The sequence below is a fragment of the Falco peregrinus genome, chromosome 4, assembly GCF_023634155.1.
Source record: "Falco peregrinus isolate bFalPer1 chromosome 4, bFalPer1.pri, whole genome shotgun sequence".
NCBI lineage: Eukaryota > Metazoa > Chordata > Aves > Falconiformes > Falconidae > Falco > Falco peregrinus.
In genome coordinates this window covers 490,680-509,304 of record NC_073724.1, presented here as the reverse complement: position 1 = coordinate 509,304, position 18,625 = coordinate 490,680, and the positions used below count along the sequence as shown (strand labels likewise).

General features: G+C 41.7%; 1 protein-coding gene across 1 annotated transcript in view; it reads right to left on the bottom strand.

Moving 5' to 3' along the window:
- The window catches only part of DCBLD2 (discoidin, CUB and LCCL domain containing 2), a 46,435-nt gene extending 28,884 nt beyond the window's left edge, over positions 1–17,551 (bottom strand). The window contains exon 1 of the mRNA XM_055803305.1: positions 17,194–17,551. Coding sequence (XP_055659280.1) covers positions 17,194–17,536 — 343 coding nt within the window. The 5' untranslated portion in view covers positions 17,537–17,551. The remainder of the gene's footprint in view (positions 1–17,193) is intronic.
- Between the last annotated feature and the right edge of the window lie 1,074 nt (positions 17,552–18,625).

Sequence of the window (18,625 nt, the reverse complement as noted above, 5' to 3'; positions counted from 1 at the left end):
AAGGAAGGAGAAACCCACTGATAAAACAAAAGCACATCAGTTGTTTTACTTCTTGCTGTACCCACAGCATAATGAAAAAGAATAAAGACAATGGAAAGCAAATACTCTACTGAAAATAACTGCCAGGCCTGACTATCATCAAACTGTTGGTGTGCTGTTTTCTAATATAGCACAATTTTAACACTGTAGTTAATTTTTTACAGTTCTTTAGAGGCCATGCTAGTTTTTTCTGGATTTGTACAACATATTGATTACAAATTATAATGAGCCCTCTACCTAACATTTGAGTATTAATTTTAAACAGTAGTAACAATGCTAAAGACAACTTATTTAACAAGTGGGAAAAAACCAGCACAAATTGTGTATTCTCAAAATCAAACTATAAAGAGCAAACCCATAAATCTATTTACTCAGCTAGACATTAATTCCCCCCAGTATGTAGTAGAAGAAGCTTAAGAGTATCTGGGCTGTTTTGGAAATCAGAATGTTCTTTACAGAACACTGGCCATCACTGGCTCTTTATAAATCAAGATGAAACAAAGTATTCCTGAGCATAAAGGCACACCCAGCAGAATTAATACCTCCAGTAACCTAAGCCCCAGAAAATAAGCCTTGTAACATTTCAGGTTTATTTTTGTAGCACCGGAGGCTAAAAAGCCTATTTATTGAATTTAGTCTCATGAAAAGAGTATGCCAGGAACAGCATCATGAAAGTCTGGAGATCTTTTGAAAAAGACCTGTACACACTATCCTAAAAGCAATGAGGACCTTTCAGGATCTTCAATAAAGTAACATAAGCAAAAATAGCAAAGTCAAAAATCAGGTTAGATATGCTGCTAAAAAATGTCTTTTACACCACTCAAAATACATGTATTAACTGTAGGTCCATTCCACCCTTCAGAATTCATGCCTGTGTATAGTACTTCCCAAGTGATTATAACCGACTTAACATTATGTCAAAATCCCGCACTCCAGAAGTTCACAATGCTCAACATAATTTGTATCAACAGATGTTTGTTTTGTCAGCTAGAAGTCAGTCAAAGTGTTTCCTACCATATACTAGCATATGTAGTTCCTCTGCTAAACATGAAAGGTAAGCTTAGCTTTAAGAACAAAAACTGTATACATATTTAAGAATTTTAACTAACCTATTCTCTTTATAATCTGAGCACACTGACAAATAGCTGCATGTTGTAAAAGCTAAGTGCTGCTTGTATATACAGAATCACAAACAGATGCAAACTGCAGCTTTTTTTTTCTTGCTAGCAGTTTTGAAGCAAAATGAGGCATCTTCTTTGGAAAGGGAACTAGAATAACTGTTGCAGTAAAATCAAAATTTCTATTTGAAAAGCTGTTGCTTAGACATGTTTTTTCTTCATCCAGTTTTAGCAATTTACTTTAAAATGCTTTGTTCCATCCCATCACAAGTATTATTTCCATTTGGGTGACAGCTGAGAAATCACTTTCTTAGATTACTGCTGTTCTAATACCTGAGGCACAATTGCCCAATGTTACAAACAAGTAGCTTAAACCACATGTCTTGAGTATCACTTTAATCCTGGTTTCTTTCCAAAGACATGTTATAAAGCTAAGAGTAAGTAAAAGATTTATCATTGAAAACCTGTAGGGGTTTGGTTTACTAGTTAGTAAACATTTAAATGTCAGATTCCTTATTAGTCACAATATGATTAACAGTCAAGAAAAATACTGATTTCTTTGCTAGTAAACTGGGGTTTTTTTGCAAGCAAGTACTCACATACATTACGAAACGCATGGAAGTTATTAACAACAATCGAAACAACAAATATATACTAGGCCTGTATTTATGGTGATATTTATGGCTAGTATTTCAAAACTCTTTATACTGCAGACATGTAAAATTAATTTTCAACATATGCAGCAGTCAGGTTTAGGTTACGTCTTAAATGCAACAAGCCAGTTAAGCAGTTCTCTGCATTTCCTAACTTGTGACAGCAGTAAGCAACCATTTACTCATGTACGGATTGAAAACATTATGCAGATACACTAATAAAGTGGCTTTTTGAACATGAAATCATAATAGCTTTCACCTGTACAGGGCAGATAAATTGTTCTGAGTGCATTTTAAGGAAATGTTTATGCTATCTAGAATACTTGATAGTTAATTATTTCTCATTTCAATGGGCCTGTTATTGCAATGCAGTAACCACACAAACGCTAGTTCTTACAGCCAGGAATACCAGTAACACACACGATTATGCATTTCTGATTCTTCCCCACACTTTTGCATCTTAAGCCTAAGCCGCTGGAAGGTAAAGACAAAGGAGAGCTCAGGTATCTTCTTTGATCCAAATTGTACTTAAATTGTAAACTTCTCCAGTTAAAAGCAGAAAAGATCATGCCTAACATTCATTTAAACCTCTTATTCACTAGTTTGCTGTTCAGCTGTCTCAAGCATAAAACAATACCGGCACTACATTTGTATGACGAACAGGGTACACCCTTCTGATGAGAAAAGCGAAAGAACTCCAGAAACAACCTCACACATTTAGGAGATAAAATGCAAATAAAATAAGTTTTAAAAGGACACTGAGACTTTTCTTTTAAAGATGCATCACTAAGAAATGTCAAATTTCCCCTTGTAGCTTGAAACAATCAGTCATGTTCCCAGTGGCTAGATAGAAAACCTTACTAATCTGTCTCACACAATTTAATGGAAATGCAAATTTCAAATCTCCCTTTTGCTGAAGGCATTCTTGAAAACATGTGAGGAAAAATACTCCTCTAACCTATCCACATTAAAGAACCTGTTGTCAAATCATACTAGAAAGAAATGGAAAGGAAAAAAAAGTTGTGCTGAACTGCATCTGCAGCATTGTTGTACTATGAAGCCAATTTTTAAAAGTAGTTAATTCTGGCTGGACATTTGAGAACTCATTTTGTTGTGTGTTTCACTTAGGTTAGTGATAGCAGAAGTGCCAGACACATCATGCCTGAAGAATTTAAAGATTATCATTGCATGTCCAACATGCAATAACAGATAGTCTGCCAAGTGCAGCAGCAACATCATTCAGGAGCTATTTGGAAATTTCTAAAAATCACATCTCCAGTGAAACTTGCAGAAGAACGAAACCTCATGTTATTTTATTGGTACTATAAAAGGGTAGCTCTTGAGCCTCCCTATGTAAGTGGTGCTTCATCATTTCTGCCAAAGTTGCACAAATACCACCGATCAACTCCAGAGATATGTGTGTGTGTGTGTATATATATATATCTCCTGCATCAGGGGAGCAATCTGCAATACTCAGCAATTTCTACAATAAAAAGAGAAAGTACAATTTTTTGCGCTACAGCCACTTATATAGGAGCATTAGCTACTTCATTTGCAAGTCATTAAGTGCCACTGAATCTTTTGCTCCTATTAATCTGTATGCATGAGTGTGGAATATCTGAGAACACCTAGAAGAGACAGACATCAATGCCTAAATCAATTATTCCTGAATGGGTTGACAGTTTCTGTTGTCAGTACACAGCTAATGACTCTCCTGCTTTCTTTCAGCCTTCTCTGTCACACAACAGACCTAATGCACTTGCAGAACAGAGAAAGCTCTTCACAGTAGCATCACATCACTTGCACATACATTATACCTGACATGTGCTGGAAGGTCTGCAGATGTGCCTTGAATTTCACATGTCCTGAGGACCGTGTTCATACCAAACATGAATAAGCTCAGCTCTTCACCAAAATGTGTGTTGGAAACATGGGTGCCTCAAGCAGGGGGCAGAGGCAAGCAGACTGCTGTTGTCAGGAGAACCATTCATCTCTTCTGCAGGCGCCGTCGAGTGCAGTCTGGATGAATTATCCTGACAGATTTCAGGTGACCCCCCGGCCTGTGGCACACTGATGTCTGATGCGATCATGCAAATGATTTAAAACCATTTCTCATACACAAGTTCTTTACATCAACAAAATACAGAACTCGAACCAGTACAAACATACCAAAGTGCACTGGGTAAGAAGAAACTGTCAAATTTAATAAAATGAGAGGATACTGCACATGCAGAAGTGGGTGCTAAGTACTCTAATAATACCCACAAAAAGATTAATTATTCTTCGTAGTTGTTGGAGTCAATTAATCAGAACTTTTCCCCCTGAAATTGGCTGCTGTTAGTGACTGCTAATCTTGTTCTCACTACCAAAACACATTGAAAAGTAATCTTTAAGACTAGAGGATGCTTTCCCATTCCTTACTTGGAGAAGAGAGAATGATAAAGACATCAGACAGTTTAAGATTACAGTCTGTAAGGCATAACCAATGCATATCAAAATGCTGATCTCAATTTTAACACATGGCACTGCCTTTTGAACAGACTCAATTTAACCAGTGGGTTTCCTGAGAAGATTGTACATATGTAAGTTAGGATTTTCTTTAAGTTTGTGACTATATACAGGATGTAATTAACTCTTTCTTAACTAAGTAAAGGTAGAATCAAATCTAAGTAAAGGTAGAATCAAATCTAAGTAAAGGTAGAATCAAATCTAAGTAAAGGTAGAATCAAATCTATTAGAGTTATGTAAGCAAGAAGATGTTTTAAGGCATTTAATTTCACTGCAAATACACAACTACCTCTGATTCAATGCACTGATGTAATTCCTCCTCTTCTGTTCAGTTCCTGTGCTCTTTCCCGCTTTTTATCAGTGTGTCCCTAAGAGACACTGCATCCACTTTTTGCTTTTCTCAGTGTGGGCAAGAAAGTTTACACAACCAACATAACAATCCATGATTAAGAAGCAGGAATGAAGACCACTGAGACATCAAATTCTAAACAGCTTGTTCAGGTATTTCCAAATGTCCTTATTGGTGTCCTCCAGACCCATTGCTTTTTCTACCAAAATCCACACAACTACATTCTTCAGAAGTAATCCGCTCCTCTGTCAGAATTAATTTTCTTAACAAGCCAACAAGTACACAGGCCACCTTCATCTTTATGTCCTTTATTTGCCTCAGTAACACACTGGTTTGCACATTTCATCCCATTACAGATGTTTCACACATAAAAAATCCCACGCTTCCACAGGTGAGACCATAGCTCAATAAACACTTGAAGGCACTTTAAATTAGTGCAGCCACAGACAAAGGCAAGCCTTGTCTGCCTCTAGCTTTTGGTGGGCCACCCGGGTGGGGCGGGGCCACCCTTATCTCGGGCCCGGATTATCTGCTTGCTTCTGGTCACCCTCAGAAGGGTGAGGAAACCTCGGGCTGAGGAATAGGACAAAAGGTAAAGCACCACAGGCATTTTACCTTTCACAACGTTGGCAGCTCAGTGCAGCGAGGGCCGGGGGCAGGACACAGCAGCCCATTCTTGCTCTTATAGCAAAAGTACACAATTTAAGATGCCGTTACAACAAAATTTTACTGTTTGCATCTACAATGCTAGCTTCATGCTAGGCTAGTGATAATTAGTACTTTACTATTTTAATCTGTACACACAGCTTTTCAATCACTATCTCTGGAAATGCAGTCTTTGCTTCCAGCCACTGAATTTTGCACAAAAGAGTAACATAGCCTTGCTAAATTTAACTTCCAAAATACAGTATAATTTTTAAAACAAATTAACTTACATTCTTAAATCATCAGAGCAGATAAGCTTTTCTTCCTCTGCTATCATGTACTAACCTGACTACTTCAAAAAACTAGGAAAGATCAGCTGTACGAGACTGCTGCAGACCTTTTTCTTGCTGAAATCAGGAAAACGAGAGAAGTCCCCGGGGACAGCTATGACTTGCTTAAATAGTATGCAGGCAAAAGCAGCCTACAAAGACAGGCTAGCCATGGTGAAAAGTGATTTACGTGAGGACTCTCTAAGAGGGCTCTGTGTTCAATGACACATACTGCAGAAGCCCTCCTGATCTGCTGCCCATGCTGAGTCACAGTGACAACTTGTGTTGTACCTTGTCTTTTGTCTGGCACATGCAGCTTGCCCACTTCCGAAGACATATCATTTACTTAGCAATCTGCACCAACACTTTCATAAAAATAAACGCTGCTGTACTTCAGTGCTTTAAGTGCTATGCAGCAGAAACAAAGCTGATGAAGGAAATTAAAAATAACACACAGGTGGTCACACAAAGCTCCATGAGAATAAGCAGCAGTCATGGTAAGAATAGGCTTCCAATCTCTTCTAAGGTCTTCAAACCCACCACCACACCAGGACCAAACGAAATTTCACAAGCCTTACATGTGTCAACAAAGAGGCAAAAAAATTCTCCAGATGACACCACAGTCATTTTCTTATCTCTTCTGTTACCTGTTGATAAATGGGACTACACCACCTACGCTGCAGATCCATGGTGGCATACATGAACACCAAACTCAGCAGTACCATCTTGACTTTTATAAAGAGCTGTGACTTCTCGCCCTAGCCACTGCTGGTGCTTGTCATACCTGTGTTGAGCTGCACAGCAGTTTTATACCCAGGTTACCTCCTTCTCTGCCTGTTCTTGAGTAAAGGTACAGGTATGCATCAACAGCAGTCTAACAGTCCCAGGAGCCTGTGCAATGGAGATAATGCAAGGTAGGGGCAGGGGGCAGAGGGTGAGACAGCAGCTGACAGTGGTAAAAATCATGACTGGCTACCATGGAATCAACAGAAGCCAGCAGGAAGGAAGCTGATGGGTTGGGTACCTGATCAAAAAACAGCAGGGCATCTAGATGCTTTCAAAAAGAAAAACTCAACAGCTGGAATTATTTGCACCCCGTAGTTGCACCAAGAAGTGACTTTAAATACCAGTTTCTAACCCTCTTTTAAAGTTTGTCATCCAACTGATGAAACAGTAACACTCCACATCCCTACACCAGTATCTCTGTCAGTGTAGGTGACATACAGCATCATCTTGATTTCTAACACTGATTTTCAACTCTAATTGCAAAATTATGATGGGCACTGTCTGGAGTTTTCCCCCGTGAACAACATGGCTTCATTCTAGTGTAATGAAATATAATACAGAACCTATTCTAAAAGATAATTCATTCCTGATTTTGCCTTGTAGAGGTTCCCTTAAAAGGAAGGGTGATTTCACACTTGTGACCTTCTATAAATACAATCAATGAAACAAACAATATGTGCTACTGAAAAATAGGATGATTAGGAAGATAACAGTAAATATACACACTTCAGTCACTGGTGCCAAAATTTATCACAGAAATATAGCAAGATCATGTAGGAAGTCATCAGTGTGTGAAGCTCCAGTAAAAACGACCTGTGAACTTTAAAACTGCCCATCAGCTTTGCTGTAACTCCTTCAAGGCAAGAAAAGGGTGTCTTGTGTTACAGAACTGCAGACCCTGAAATCAGCTCTTCAAAAAATGAAGAGATAAAGTAATGAAAATGCTTTATTTGACGTTTTCAATTATACTTGAGAAAAAGATAAAAACTCATCAGCACTGGACTTCATATGTAGGTGGTCAAACTGATTAAATTTAATGTGTCTCTCTTTCCACCCTTGTGATAATAATACATATTTTGACACCTGTATATAATGGCATAAAAATATAAATTAACAGGTAACAGTGGTTCAAGCCTTCCTGGTTTCACAAAACTCACAGATTTGTAAAAGAAAAATTAAGCACCAGTGGCTTCTGTCCACCACACTGAACAAGGCAAGATGTTTTTCTCCACATCTTAAACATTCTGGAGCAAAGTTAAAACGACCAGACACAGCTTTAACTGGCTACAGTCCTGTTGAAGATGCACAAGTTGCCAACTATGAAAACCTTTGCGGATTTGCTGGCAAACATACATGCACAACATACTCCATACGCGTGTAGATCTCTTAAGCCAACTACCCTTCCACAGCCAAAATCTCCTGGCTCCTAGAAGGAACCAAGCAAAACCGTGACACTGCAATTCACCTTCTGTTTCCATTGCTCTCCTAATTAATCTTTCTACTCAAGATACTGAAGATCTTTCACCTCCTCATTCCTGTGGGGTTTCTCTATACAAAAAACATCTACATCCAAGCAGCTATACAAGTTACTTGTCTTGCCAAGTCTAATTAATATGCTACTTTAGTTCCACCTCAGTATAAAACTAGAAGTGCAAAAATAGGATGTATAAAAGAACTGTGACAAAACTGCTAAAACAGTTCAGTGTTCCTACCTCCCTTAGTATCTGAAGCTGCAACTGGGCACTGAAACAATTACTACCTGTACTCCAAGAAACATCAATTAAGAGACCTGAAAAGATTTCCTCTTCACAGTTAGGCAACGTCTGAGCTGTCAGGATTACCCAGTCTAAAGAAAACCACAAATAGATCATCGATTATGAGGAGAAAATGTTAATTATTTTTCATCCCTAAATACCCTTTTACAAATCTGGAATAATTTTATAGAATATTTATTTACAAACTTTGTTTAAATGCCAGACTAAGATCAACAGTATTAGTCTAATATGACAGACAGCATCACTCTGAGAAGCTTTTACACCATCATCTTTTTCAAAATCAAGACAGAAGAGTTATCTGCTCACAACCATTTACAGAAGCATACCAAGCTCTTCAAGTTACCCTTCCACCACTAATAATATTCCTCAAGGACATATCAAAAGGGCATCTCCCACAGCACTTCAAGTAAAGAACCAAGAAAATCAGCATATCATTTAGGAAATGGTTCTATATGAAGAACCACTGTGGGGAAGAAGCATCAAAAAAAGAGAATCCATGTGGCCTCATGCACAATACACTGAATTTCAGCAAGATTGAGGATGCAAAGATCTGTAGCCTGCAGGATTATCACTCGGATACTATTCCAATCCTGGATGACAAAACCTCTTCCTTGAACTGAAAGTAGATTTGGAAAGAACTTCAAAAATCTGAGAGGAAGGTTTAGAGGGCAGATTAACAAGGGAAGTTATAAAGCAGGGAGGCAGGTGTTTAATAAAGCATACAGATGATCTGACCACTGATTTAATTTTCATTTTTCAGTACATATATGATGCAGCATCTCTGGAATATGGTTAACAGCGTAGTCTCCTGTGATTTTGCAGGAGCTGAATTCAGTTTTCACATCACAAAGAATGCAGGAATGTTAAAATGTAATAAATTTACTTTAAACTTTTACTGCACAATTAAAAGTGTTAATACAACCAAAGATATCCACACAGAACAAAAAAACCCTCTGAAAATATCTGATTTTTTTTTTAATGATAAAATTAACAAAACTGATGTAATACAGTCTTGCTAATGAAAGACAAACTTTAGTATAAAGAAAGCACTGGAGAAACATTTCTTAAAAAAAACAACGGAAAAAAAAAACCCCACACACAGGCACACACACCCCCAACCAAAGAAAAAAACCTCCAGACTTCCCAAAAAGAAAAAACATATGTCAGGTTTGAACCTCTCTGACCCTAATTTATAGGTCATTTTACAGAAAGATAGATTCACAGTACTGAAGACCAGAAGTACCCTTTTAGGTTTGATTTTTTGTATGCCACAACTACTTACAGTTGGCTAATTATGATTCTAACCAAAGGGAATGTAGGATGTTGCATTAAATTTAACTTTCCAGAAAGTTTTCAGACTTGATTTAAAGGTATCTTGAGAGAGAGAGAATTTTTAACTATTTCTAAAGCTACCATGCTTTAAACGTTTAAGAGAGGAAAACAAACAAGCAACCACCACCCAAAAAAAAAAAAAACCAACAAAAACCAACCACGAAACCAACTGTTTCAAAGATATTCTCCAAAAATACGCCTACTTTATTTATGGCATATGGGCGAATTCCTTATTATTCAATACTACTATTGCCAAGAATGAGACAACAAAGTTCATAAACTTTATTCAGCTTACACAAAAACATTTACTAATGCAACAGCTATGTATGCTATTGGAACGGTTGTGCAGAACTGGAACTTTCCTAATTGTGTTACCCTTCAAAAACAAGATGCATGGAACATCTATTAATAGGGTAGAAGTTCATTCAGTCAAAAACTTGAAACTTTGTACTTCCAGTAAGATTCTAAGAACAGGGGTTCTTAATATCACCAGTCAAAAAAATTGTACGAAAATAGTAACTGACTGAGTCAAAATGCAGAACACCTATCATACACAGAGACCAGAGAACAGGCCAAAACATCCTCCTTGTGTTAGCAAAAATTAAAAGCAAGCACATCTGACAAGTATGTGTTCAGCCCCTACTTACAGATCTTCTGCTTTCAGGAACCCTTTTTCTTGAAAAGGATTTACCCGACTAGAACAATTGCCAATGCACTTAGTATTATATTTTACATAGTTACTGTAAATGTATTTCAATTGTTTTACAGCTAGGGATGTCAACTCAAATTACAGTCTTACTGCAAACTCGCAACGAAAATTCTAGAAGTATGAGTTGTCACTTACTGTCAAAGATAAACACTGATGTGCTTGATTTTCAAGGTGCAACTAGTCTCAAGTCAAAGCAGTAACTAATCACTGAGATTCAGCAAGCATCGGCTGTTTGCTGGTCTAAGCCTCACAGTCTGCTAACTCATGGTAAATTTCTTTTATTCCAGTATTTGTAGAGAAAAAGGAATGTAACCCAAACAGAACTGATAACTAAAAACATGGAGATTTTGTAGGAAATGCCAACAGGAAGCGTCCAAATGCCATAAGCAGTATCAAGTGCCTGTGTATCAATCCCAAGATCCAAATGATTGAAATAACCGAGATAACGGTAGCTAAACAAGTATGAATTATCTGCCCCTTAAATCCATTTTTTAGGAGTTTAGCAACCATAAAGAAATGTTACCCTTTTACAGCTCTTCACCAAGGGAAACTAAGTGATCATGCAAGGACATAGCACAGGTTAAATGTTTCTTACTCATCCAAGGGTCGGGGTTTGTTTTCTTTTTCTAGACTAGACAAAGAATTATTCAAACAAAAGCAATATTCAAAATCAATGTTATTCTGTGGTCCAGATGTCAAATCACTACCATATTTTCAACTCTAATTTTTAATTCAAATAACATCAAATGTGTTCAAATATAAAGCAACAAGTTCAAACAGAATGTGAATAGTACAGCTCAAACTGTTTGCCTCAAACAATGGAAGGCAAAGCACAAAGCTTAACAAAATCTGGTATTTCACATTCTTACCACATTAATGAACAGGCTTCACAGAAAATAACCCACCACACTGTACAAAAAAAATGCACTGAGAACTTTATAGATCCTACTTTAATGCAAGTTTCTACACAGCCTTTTATGTTAACATTACTACTGCTCCCCCTCCCCACCTCCCCCAACCTCCGTTTAGTAACAAACCCATGTTGCTTGGACAACGGTTTCAACAATACTACTGTTCTCCAAAAAAAGGACCACGGATGTTCCATAATATTTGATTAAAGAAATTAATCTAAAAGCAACTGTTAATCACAAAATGCAGGAGGAGAGGGAAATCCTTTGACTACAAAACAAATTCCAGGTAATCCTAACTGCTTTCCCAAAGCACAGGATGCAGCTACAAAAGTGGAGGTGACATGCAATTGCTTATTTTAAAAGCTTTCACAATATGGATAAAATAACCAATAGAAATATTGATTATGAAGAAAAAATAGAAACATTTGTCAATATGTTGAGCAGCAATTCCAACAAGGATTGTGTTTGTACTGATTATCTAAGCTATCAAAGTTGATGCATTCAAGGCAGCACTGAACTAGCCGATGACTGAAACTATACAGAACAGCAGCGATCACATTAAAAACCTAATGCAGGGGTCTTCAAACTACGGCCTGCAGGCCCGATGCAGCCCCCCAGGGTCCTCAATCCAGCCCCCCAGTATTTACAGACCCCCCCTGCCCTGCCCCCGCCGGGGGTTGGGGGGTGAAACCAAACAGCCACAGATGATGTCCTGCCACTTCATCCACGCACCAGCCCCCTGTTTAAAAAGTTTGAGGACCCCTGACCTAATGCATCATTTTGCAGAGTATAAAGCAGGTGGCAGAACTGCAGAAAAGCAGATGGATTATTACTCTCTTACGTGAATAACATAAAGAAAACATTTTTCCAAATCTTGAAAGCTGAATATATCCATTCAGTAGCAGGAAAACATTTTTCCTAAAGAATGCACTAATGTGCTAGATGGTCACTGGCTTGAGATGCACACAGTAGCAGCATACAAGATTACATTACCTTTTTAACATGAGCTCAGATACTGGATTTTTATAGCCATGTACACAGAAGTGTATATATATATTTAAACCAAAGTGCATTGTATTGCTTAAATTCAAACCAAATGTAATACTCTTATGAGTTCTTATACTTGGTCCCAGAAAGTATTTACACAAAATGGCGATTCTTTCCTTTAGAGGAGCAGACTACGCAAGCATGACCTCAACAGGCTCCCAAAGATGAGCTGGGTTGCACAGAATCGGTGCTATGAGGCACCCTCCCAGAAAGGATGGCTCTGCACAACACATGTACATACCTCTGCCCACCAGACCCACCTAACCACTTCAAATAAGGCTCAGTAAATGAAGGCGGAAAAAAATCTTTGCTTTTTAGGTCTATACTTCCAACACCAGCTCACTTCCCCCCCAGGAACAGCATTCCTCCACACAATTCTCTAGAGCACTGCTCCTCCTCCTCCTCACTACATCTATCTTCAAGGTGCAATGCTGGGAAGTGAAAAAGAAAACCTGGATCAGCAGACATGTCAGCTAAGCCTGGCAGCACTTTAAGCCCTGGCCTTGAAAAATTCTTCTGTACTTCTCAGCACAAGGATGAAGGGGATTTGCTTCAGCACTCCTGCCCTACGTGGTGCCAATCCCCAAATCCTCAAGAGTCTGTATTCTGCACAATTGCATCTGCAAAACACTCTGCATTCTCAAGTAAAACTGTCCTATTAGCAAAACCAAACAGTTCAATAGAGCACTGCCCTTCCCATCATAAAACACTTATTCCGATGTTAATTTGAGGGATAACAAATCTCTCATCCAAAGAGCTGGGGATCTTTTCAATCAAAATAATTCCTCAAGGGTTTGGCTGTGACTCCCTCCCAGATGAGCCCAGCCAAGGACAATGGATACAAAGGACAACGGGACACCACCCAATCTAATTTAGCAAGAGTAGAAAATGGCACTTGTATGAAGGCCAAGACATGACAATTGCTCATACAGCAGACAGTTTTGTGGTAGTGTTTTATATTCACAAGCCAGGAGCAATCTGCAGCAGGAGAGGAAGGAAAAAAAAAAAAAAAAACACCTGCAATGGGCTACCTTGGCAGCTGGAACCCTTGCCAGTCACCTGTTCCAAAAGGAAATAACCTCTTCCAAGACATCTATGGAGAAGCTACAACCTCTCTCCCTCCCTCTTGCCCAGCTGATGGATACGCAGCTCAACCAACCTTCTCTTTGTCTGCTTCCTTCTACCCAAATCAAGCCACCTCTCTTGCAAATCTATAGCTGGAGGACATAGTTAGATCCTTTCAGGATTGAAGTTCACAACTGGAAGGTTATCTTAGTGAACAAAATGGACAATTATTTCCGAATCTGAAAAAAAAAGTTTAAGGAAATGAAGTTCACAAAAATCACACAGCTAGTTCTAGTCTTCCCACTTGTCTCAGGAACTCCTGAACTCAGCACACTGTAAACCAAATGCAGTACTTCAGTGACAAAGACACCCCTGCACAGTAAGTGGCCAGGAAGTCACAACAGTCGCAACAGTTGTTTCAGCCCCTAACATCTGGACAATCACGAGCCATTTCAGGTCCTACAGAAAGACAGAAGCCAAGCTGATGGATCAGCATGTGCTTAATTCTGGACTGGCCACAAGTCAAAGCCACTGCTGTCTACTGCCTTGCCGGACGGACAAGCCAAGGCAAGACCAGGAGCACTGCAGAGGGAAGGGGAGGGCACACGGCAAAACTAGAGAGGAACAGGAACACACAACAGGTCCAGGAATACTGCAGTTCAATCACAAAACACAAGACCATAGAAAATTTCATTAGGTTGAATGTGCACAGAGCCATCAGTCCTTTCACTCAGCATTTCAGATCATGGTAACTTTGCACCATACATTCAAAAATTCTTTTCCTCTGCTACATTGACACAAACATTTTTAAGCTACGGTGACAAACGACTTTCTGGTACTTTCTTCAAAAGGTTTGAGTATATAACAACATCTGTATGGTTTGGTATTTTTTTTTACAACAAAATGTGGGAATCACATTTAAAACCAAGCACCCAGAGTAAATTTCTTTTAAATAAAAGGTTGAGGGGGGAAAAAAAAAACCAATCTGCTTCAAATCACTTGGGATTCACTCGAGTTTATTTTTTAACTTAAAGCTTTATTCCAGCTTTACAAGCAAATCAGTATCCACTAGGAATCCCAACAGATGGCTACCAAACTACATGTGTGATGACAAAGTTCCTGGTCCGCAGACCCTGAGATCTTAGTACCTGCAGAATAACTAAGACATTACTTAAGTTCTACTTTGATGAAAGCTAAGCAACCATTTCTCTCTTAGCTGTGTTCTTCTAAAGCCAAAAAAAGGTTAAACTTAACTGATGAACAGGCCACACCAAATTTGTATCAATAGCTGAACATCTGTTAAGAGCACTGCTTCTCAAAATGCAGTCTACAAAGAGCAGGAAGCTTACATGGGCTGGCTTGCTTTCATTCACTCACACCTGCTTAATTACATGAAAAATAAAACACTTGAAGTATTTTTCAAATAGCAGTTTCCTTGCAGCCAGGAGCTAGTCACTATAGAATTGTTTCAAAATCACAAGAGTTGACTTGCACAGCTGCCACTGGACAGTCCCCAACGCATGAGACCATATGACAGCACCAGTTACTTTCTGTTGAGTCTTTTTCAGTGTTTCTGAAGGTGTTCAACCTCATGCAAAATGCTCATATTTTCCAAGACAGTGAGATGCTCAAGTTCAAGACCTTGACCAAAGAATGTGAGATTACATACACAGAATGACTTTCAATATGATAGACCAAAAAAAAAAAAAAATCCCACCCAAATCTGCCAAGGTAATACAGTGGGCTACTAAGTGAGAAGCATATTCACCACAGCAGTACCTGCACTTTTTCATCCCTCAAGTTTCCAGCTATCCAGAGAGGGAAAGAGAAAACATTTGACTCAACATTCAAAGGAAGTTTCAAATTGACCAAAATCATACGTTATTTTTACATCAGTTCATACTAGGGAGGTGCTCTACAGAAAAGCATGTCAGAAATGAAAATACTGTATCTTGAAAACAAGATTTAAATACCATGTAGTATGTGAGGCTTAGTGCTGCTGAATGCTAGAACAGAAAATTAATAGTTGCTTATTAACAGACGACCAGCCACCCTAACACAAGGAATGAGGCTAGGTTCCCATCTAGTATCACTTACCAGATTTTTTATAGAAGAGCTTAAAAGCAACTTTAACTGTGGAATTCCCTAAACCTTGGGTACTTCTATTGGCAATCTCAACACACTCTCTTAGAAGCCTGTGCATATATTTAATATATCAATTTAGTAACAGCTCTGTGCAGACCCTTCATGAGCAAGACAGCAGTTTCGTTTCCGCATGGGACTCCTTTACCCAAATTAGAACTATGCCAGCATTTAAAGATACAGGATATGCGCTCCCCAACCTTCTCTGGAATAAGATAAATGAAATATTTTGGCAAGGAAACAGTCCCTCACAAGCAGAACTTTTCTTAGAAGCTTCAACAGTTTCAATGACTGAAGGATACTTCAGTGTTTGTATTTGACAACACCAGAGACCCTAACCTTAAAACAAGCTGGGGTTTGATGCCAAATAAAATGAGATTTGTCAGTAAAGAGGTTCCCCTACTGCTCAAAAGAGAGACTTCTGTGCAAACTTTAAGCATTAACTGGAGGAACATCATAAATTGAAATTTTGGGAACAAGCTCTTCAGCGGTTTCTCAGAGTATAAAAAGATGAAGTGACCAGCACACCCCAAAGCCTGCTGTCCACACAGTCCAACCTCTTGCTGCATGTTCCCACCCACTCTAGCACACCTCCAACCACTCTGAGACAATTTGACTCAATAATCTGGAGGAAAATTATGACTCTTCCCTCCCCACCCAGTTACTTCAGTTTTCTCCTAGAACAACAAACTCAGTCTGCTCACCAAACGGTCAGACTAGTGTCAGGTCAGCACACACATTTGGAGCACGATGCTCCTACAGCAGGAACTGACACCTTGCTGCTGCCCCACTGACCTGGCAGCAGCCTTCAGAAGGCTTAATGTTAAAACTGTCCCATTTCCCCTCAAAAGCAATTGGGTCTTCTCCACCTCCATTATAAATTAAACCAAAATAAAACAAAACCAGGTATGCCAAAGATTTATTAGTGTTAGCTTCGTGCATGTATAGGAATGTACTTAGAACTAAATGCGATCAGCTAGAAGTAAGCAGAAGAGGTAAGTCAACACGACTAGCTTGCTCTACAGACACATCTCTGACCATTCTGCATTCAAAAAATTAAGTAAAGCGTACGTTTAACAGCACGGTGCACACATTCCTGATTCCCTCTGTGCATTTAAATACAGCATTTGTGACATTCAAATATATTTCCATCTGAGACATACTGAAAGTTACACAAGAAGAGCGTTTAATTTCTGAAAGGAAGCAGAGCAGTGCAAGAAGCACGCAGGACTGAGGACCATAAAATTTCTATTCTCAACCCCTGTACCCACAGAAGCGCAAGTTTCACGACGTTGTCAAAGCACTGACTGCCACCGCCTTCCCCAGGCGTGTGACCGAAGCGACAGCTCCTGCGGCGCCCCCTCAGCTCCCGCCACGCCGGGACCGAGCCGCCGCAGCCCGCCCCGCGATCCCGGGAACCCGGCCCGCTCCTCCCGGCACCAGCGGGACGGGCGCCTCCACGCGTGGGCTCCCCTACACCGCCCCGGCGCGGCGGCTGCCCCGGCCCGGCCGCCACACGCAGCCCGCGGGGGAAACGCGGCGGCCCCCCTCGGCGCCAGGCCCCGCCGCCCCGCGCCCTGAGGCGAGGGCGGACTGGGCCCTTCGGGGAGCGGGCTCTTCCTTCGCCCCTGCGGGCCGGGGGGGCAGCCCCGGGGTGCGGGCCCACGCCGGGGACGGCTGGGACTCCCCTCCCAGCGGCAGCGTCCCGCAGGGCCCGTCTCCCTCGCCCCCCCCCCCCCCCCCCCGGCGCCCTGGGCAGCGCGGCCCGCCCGCCCCCGCACCCACCTTTCTGCGCCCTGGCGCCCCGTGGCAGCACCAGCAGCAGCAGGCTGAAGCGGAGCAGCGAGGCCGCCCGCCGGGTCCCCGCAGGGAGCGGCCGCCCCGGGCTCACCATGCCCCGCGGCGTGGCCGGCGGTCCCAGGGCATCGCGGGCTGCGGGGCGGCCGGGCCGGGCCGCGTCTGTGCCCTGCGCCCCGCGCCCGTCGCGCCGTGCGGGACAGCCAGCACCGCCCCTCGCCGCCCGCAGACGCTGCGGCCGCCCAACCGCTTCCGGGAGCGCGGCGCCGCGCTCGCTTCCTGCCGGCCCGCCCCGGCCCCGGCGCGGCGCCCTGGGGGTTCGGCGCCACATCTCCTCGCCGTGCCACCTCCGCGCGCCCTCACAGCTGGCCGGGAGCGTTCCGCCCCGGCTGTTCCTTCCCGCCGGGGCAGCAGGGCCCGGCCGGCAGAACCGCGGCACAAGAGCGCTACGGGCAGGGCAGGGACGGGCAGGGCAGGGTAGGGCGGGCTGGTGGCCTGTGCCCCACAGGCGAGCGCCGGGCAGCGGGCAGCTGGCCCTGAGCTCCAAGCCATGCCGTTACAGCCCTTGTCACCCAGCTTCCCAGCGGTTACAGCGTGTGACTGGGAGGCTTGCTGCAGGAGGCTTGCATTCACCCATGGGGAATGGCACTTTTTTAAAAAGAAATGCGGTTATTGTACTGATTTACTTGTTAAGAAAGCTCATTTTGGAGAGAAAAGCACCCCAAGCACTAGTAGGATCAAAGAATCACCTTTCTATACCATCACCATCATCTTCATGGAAGGCTGCACCTCATTACATGTTTTCCAGTGGCAGGTGAAAGGAAGGTAATTTTCAGATGCTGATGAGACGGTGGCGATGTTCCCACAGGCAGGGTCCCACCCCTGCCTCCCTCTAGCAGGGCTGGAAGGACCAGAGGGAGGGTGAGAGCAGCACCCACACCAGACACTGTTTCACATGTCTTTCAGATTCAGAACTGAAACCTCAGCCCCCCCACTGACCACTCTTACTCTCACCACGAAGCAGAAGACACCTGGGACTTCCACAGCTGCTCCCAATGATGAGCCTCTCAGCCAGTGCAGGGTTCCTTCTGCTGTGGCAGGGCTGATGCAGGTCAGCCCCGTGTAATGCTGCTGTCCACCTCCAGCGGTTCCACTGTACAAATGTCTTAAGGAAGAAATCGTTCTCCGTTTCCTCTCCCAAATGGCTCTGTGAAACAGAGACTGCTTTCCTGGCCAGAGCTGACTCCACCGAAACAGCTGGAAAACCACCTCAGGAGCCAACCTTTCTTACCCAATCCACAGAGCTGCTTGAAGAACTACTTAGATGATGTTTACTAATTGTTTTAGCATTACCATTCCTTGTTAAGATGCTATGCTCTGGACTTATGAAGGCTTTTTTCACAAAGGAACAGGCAGAGCG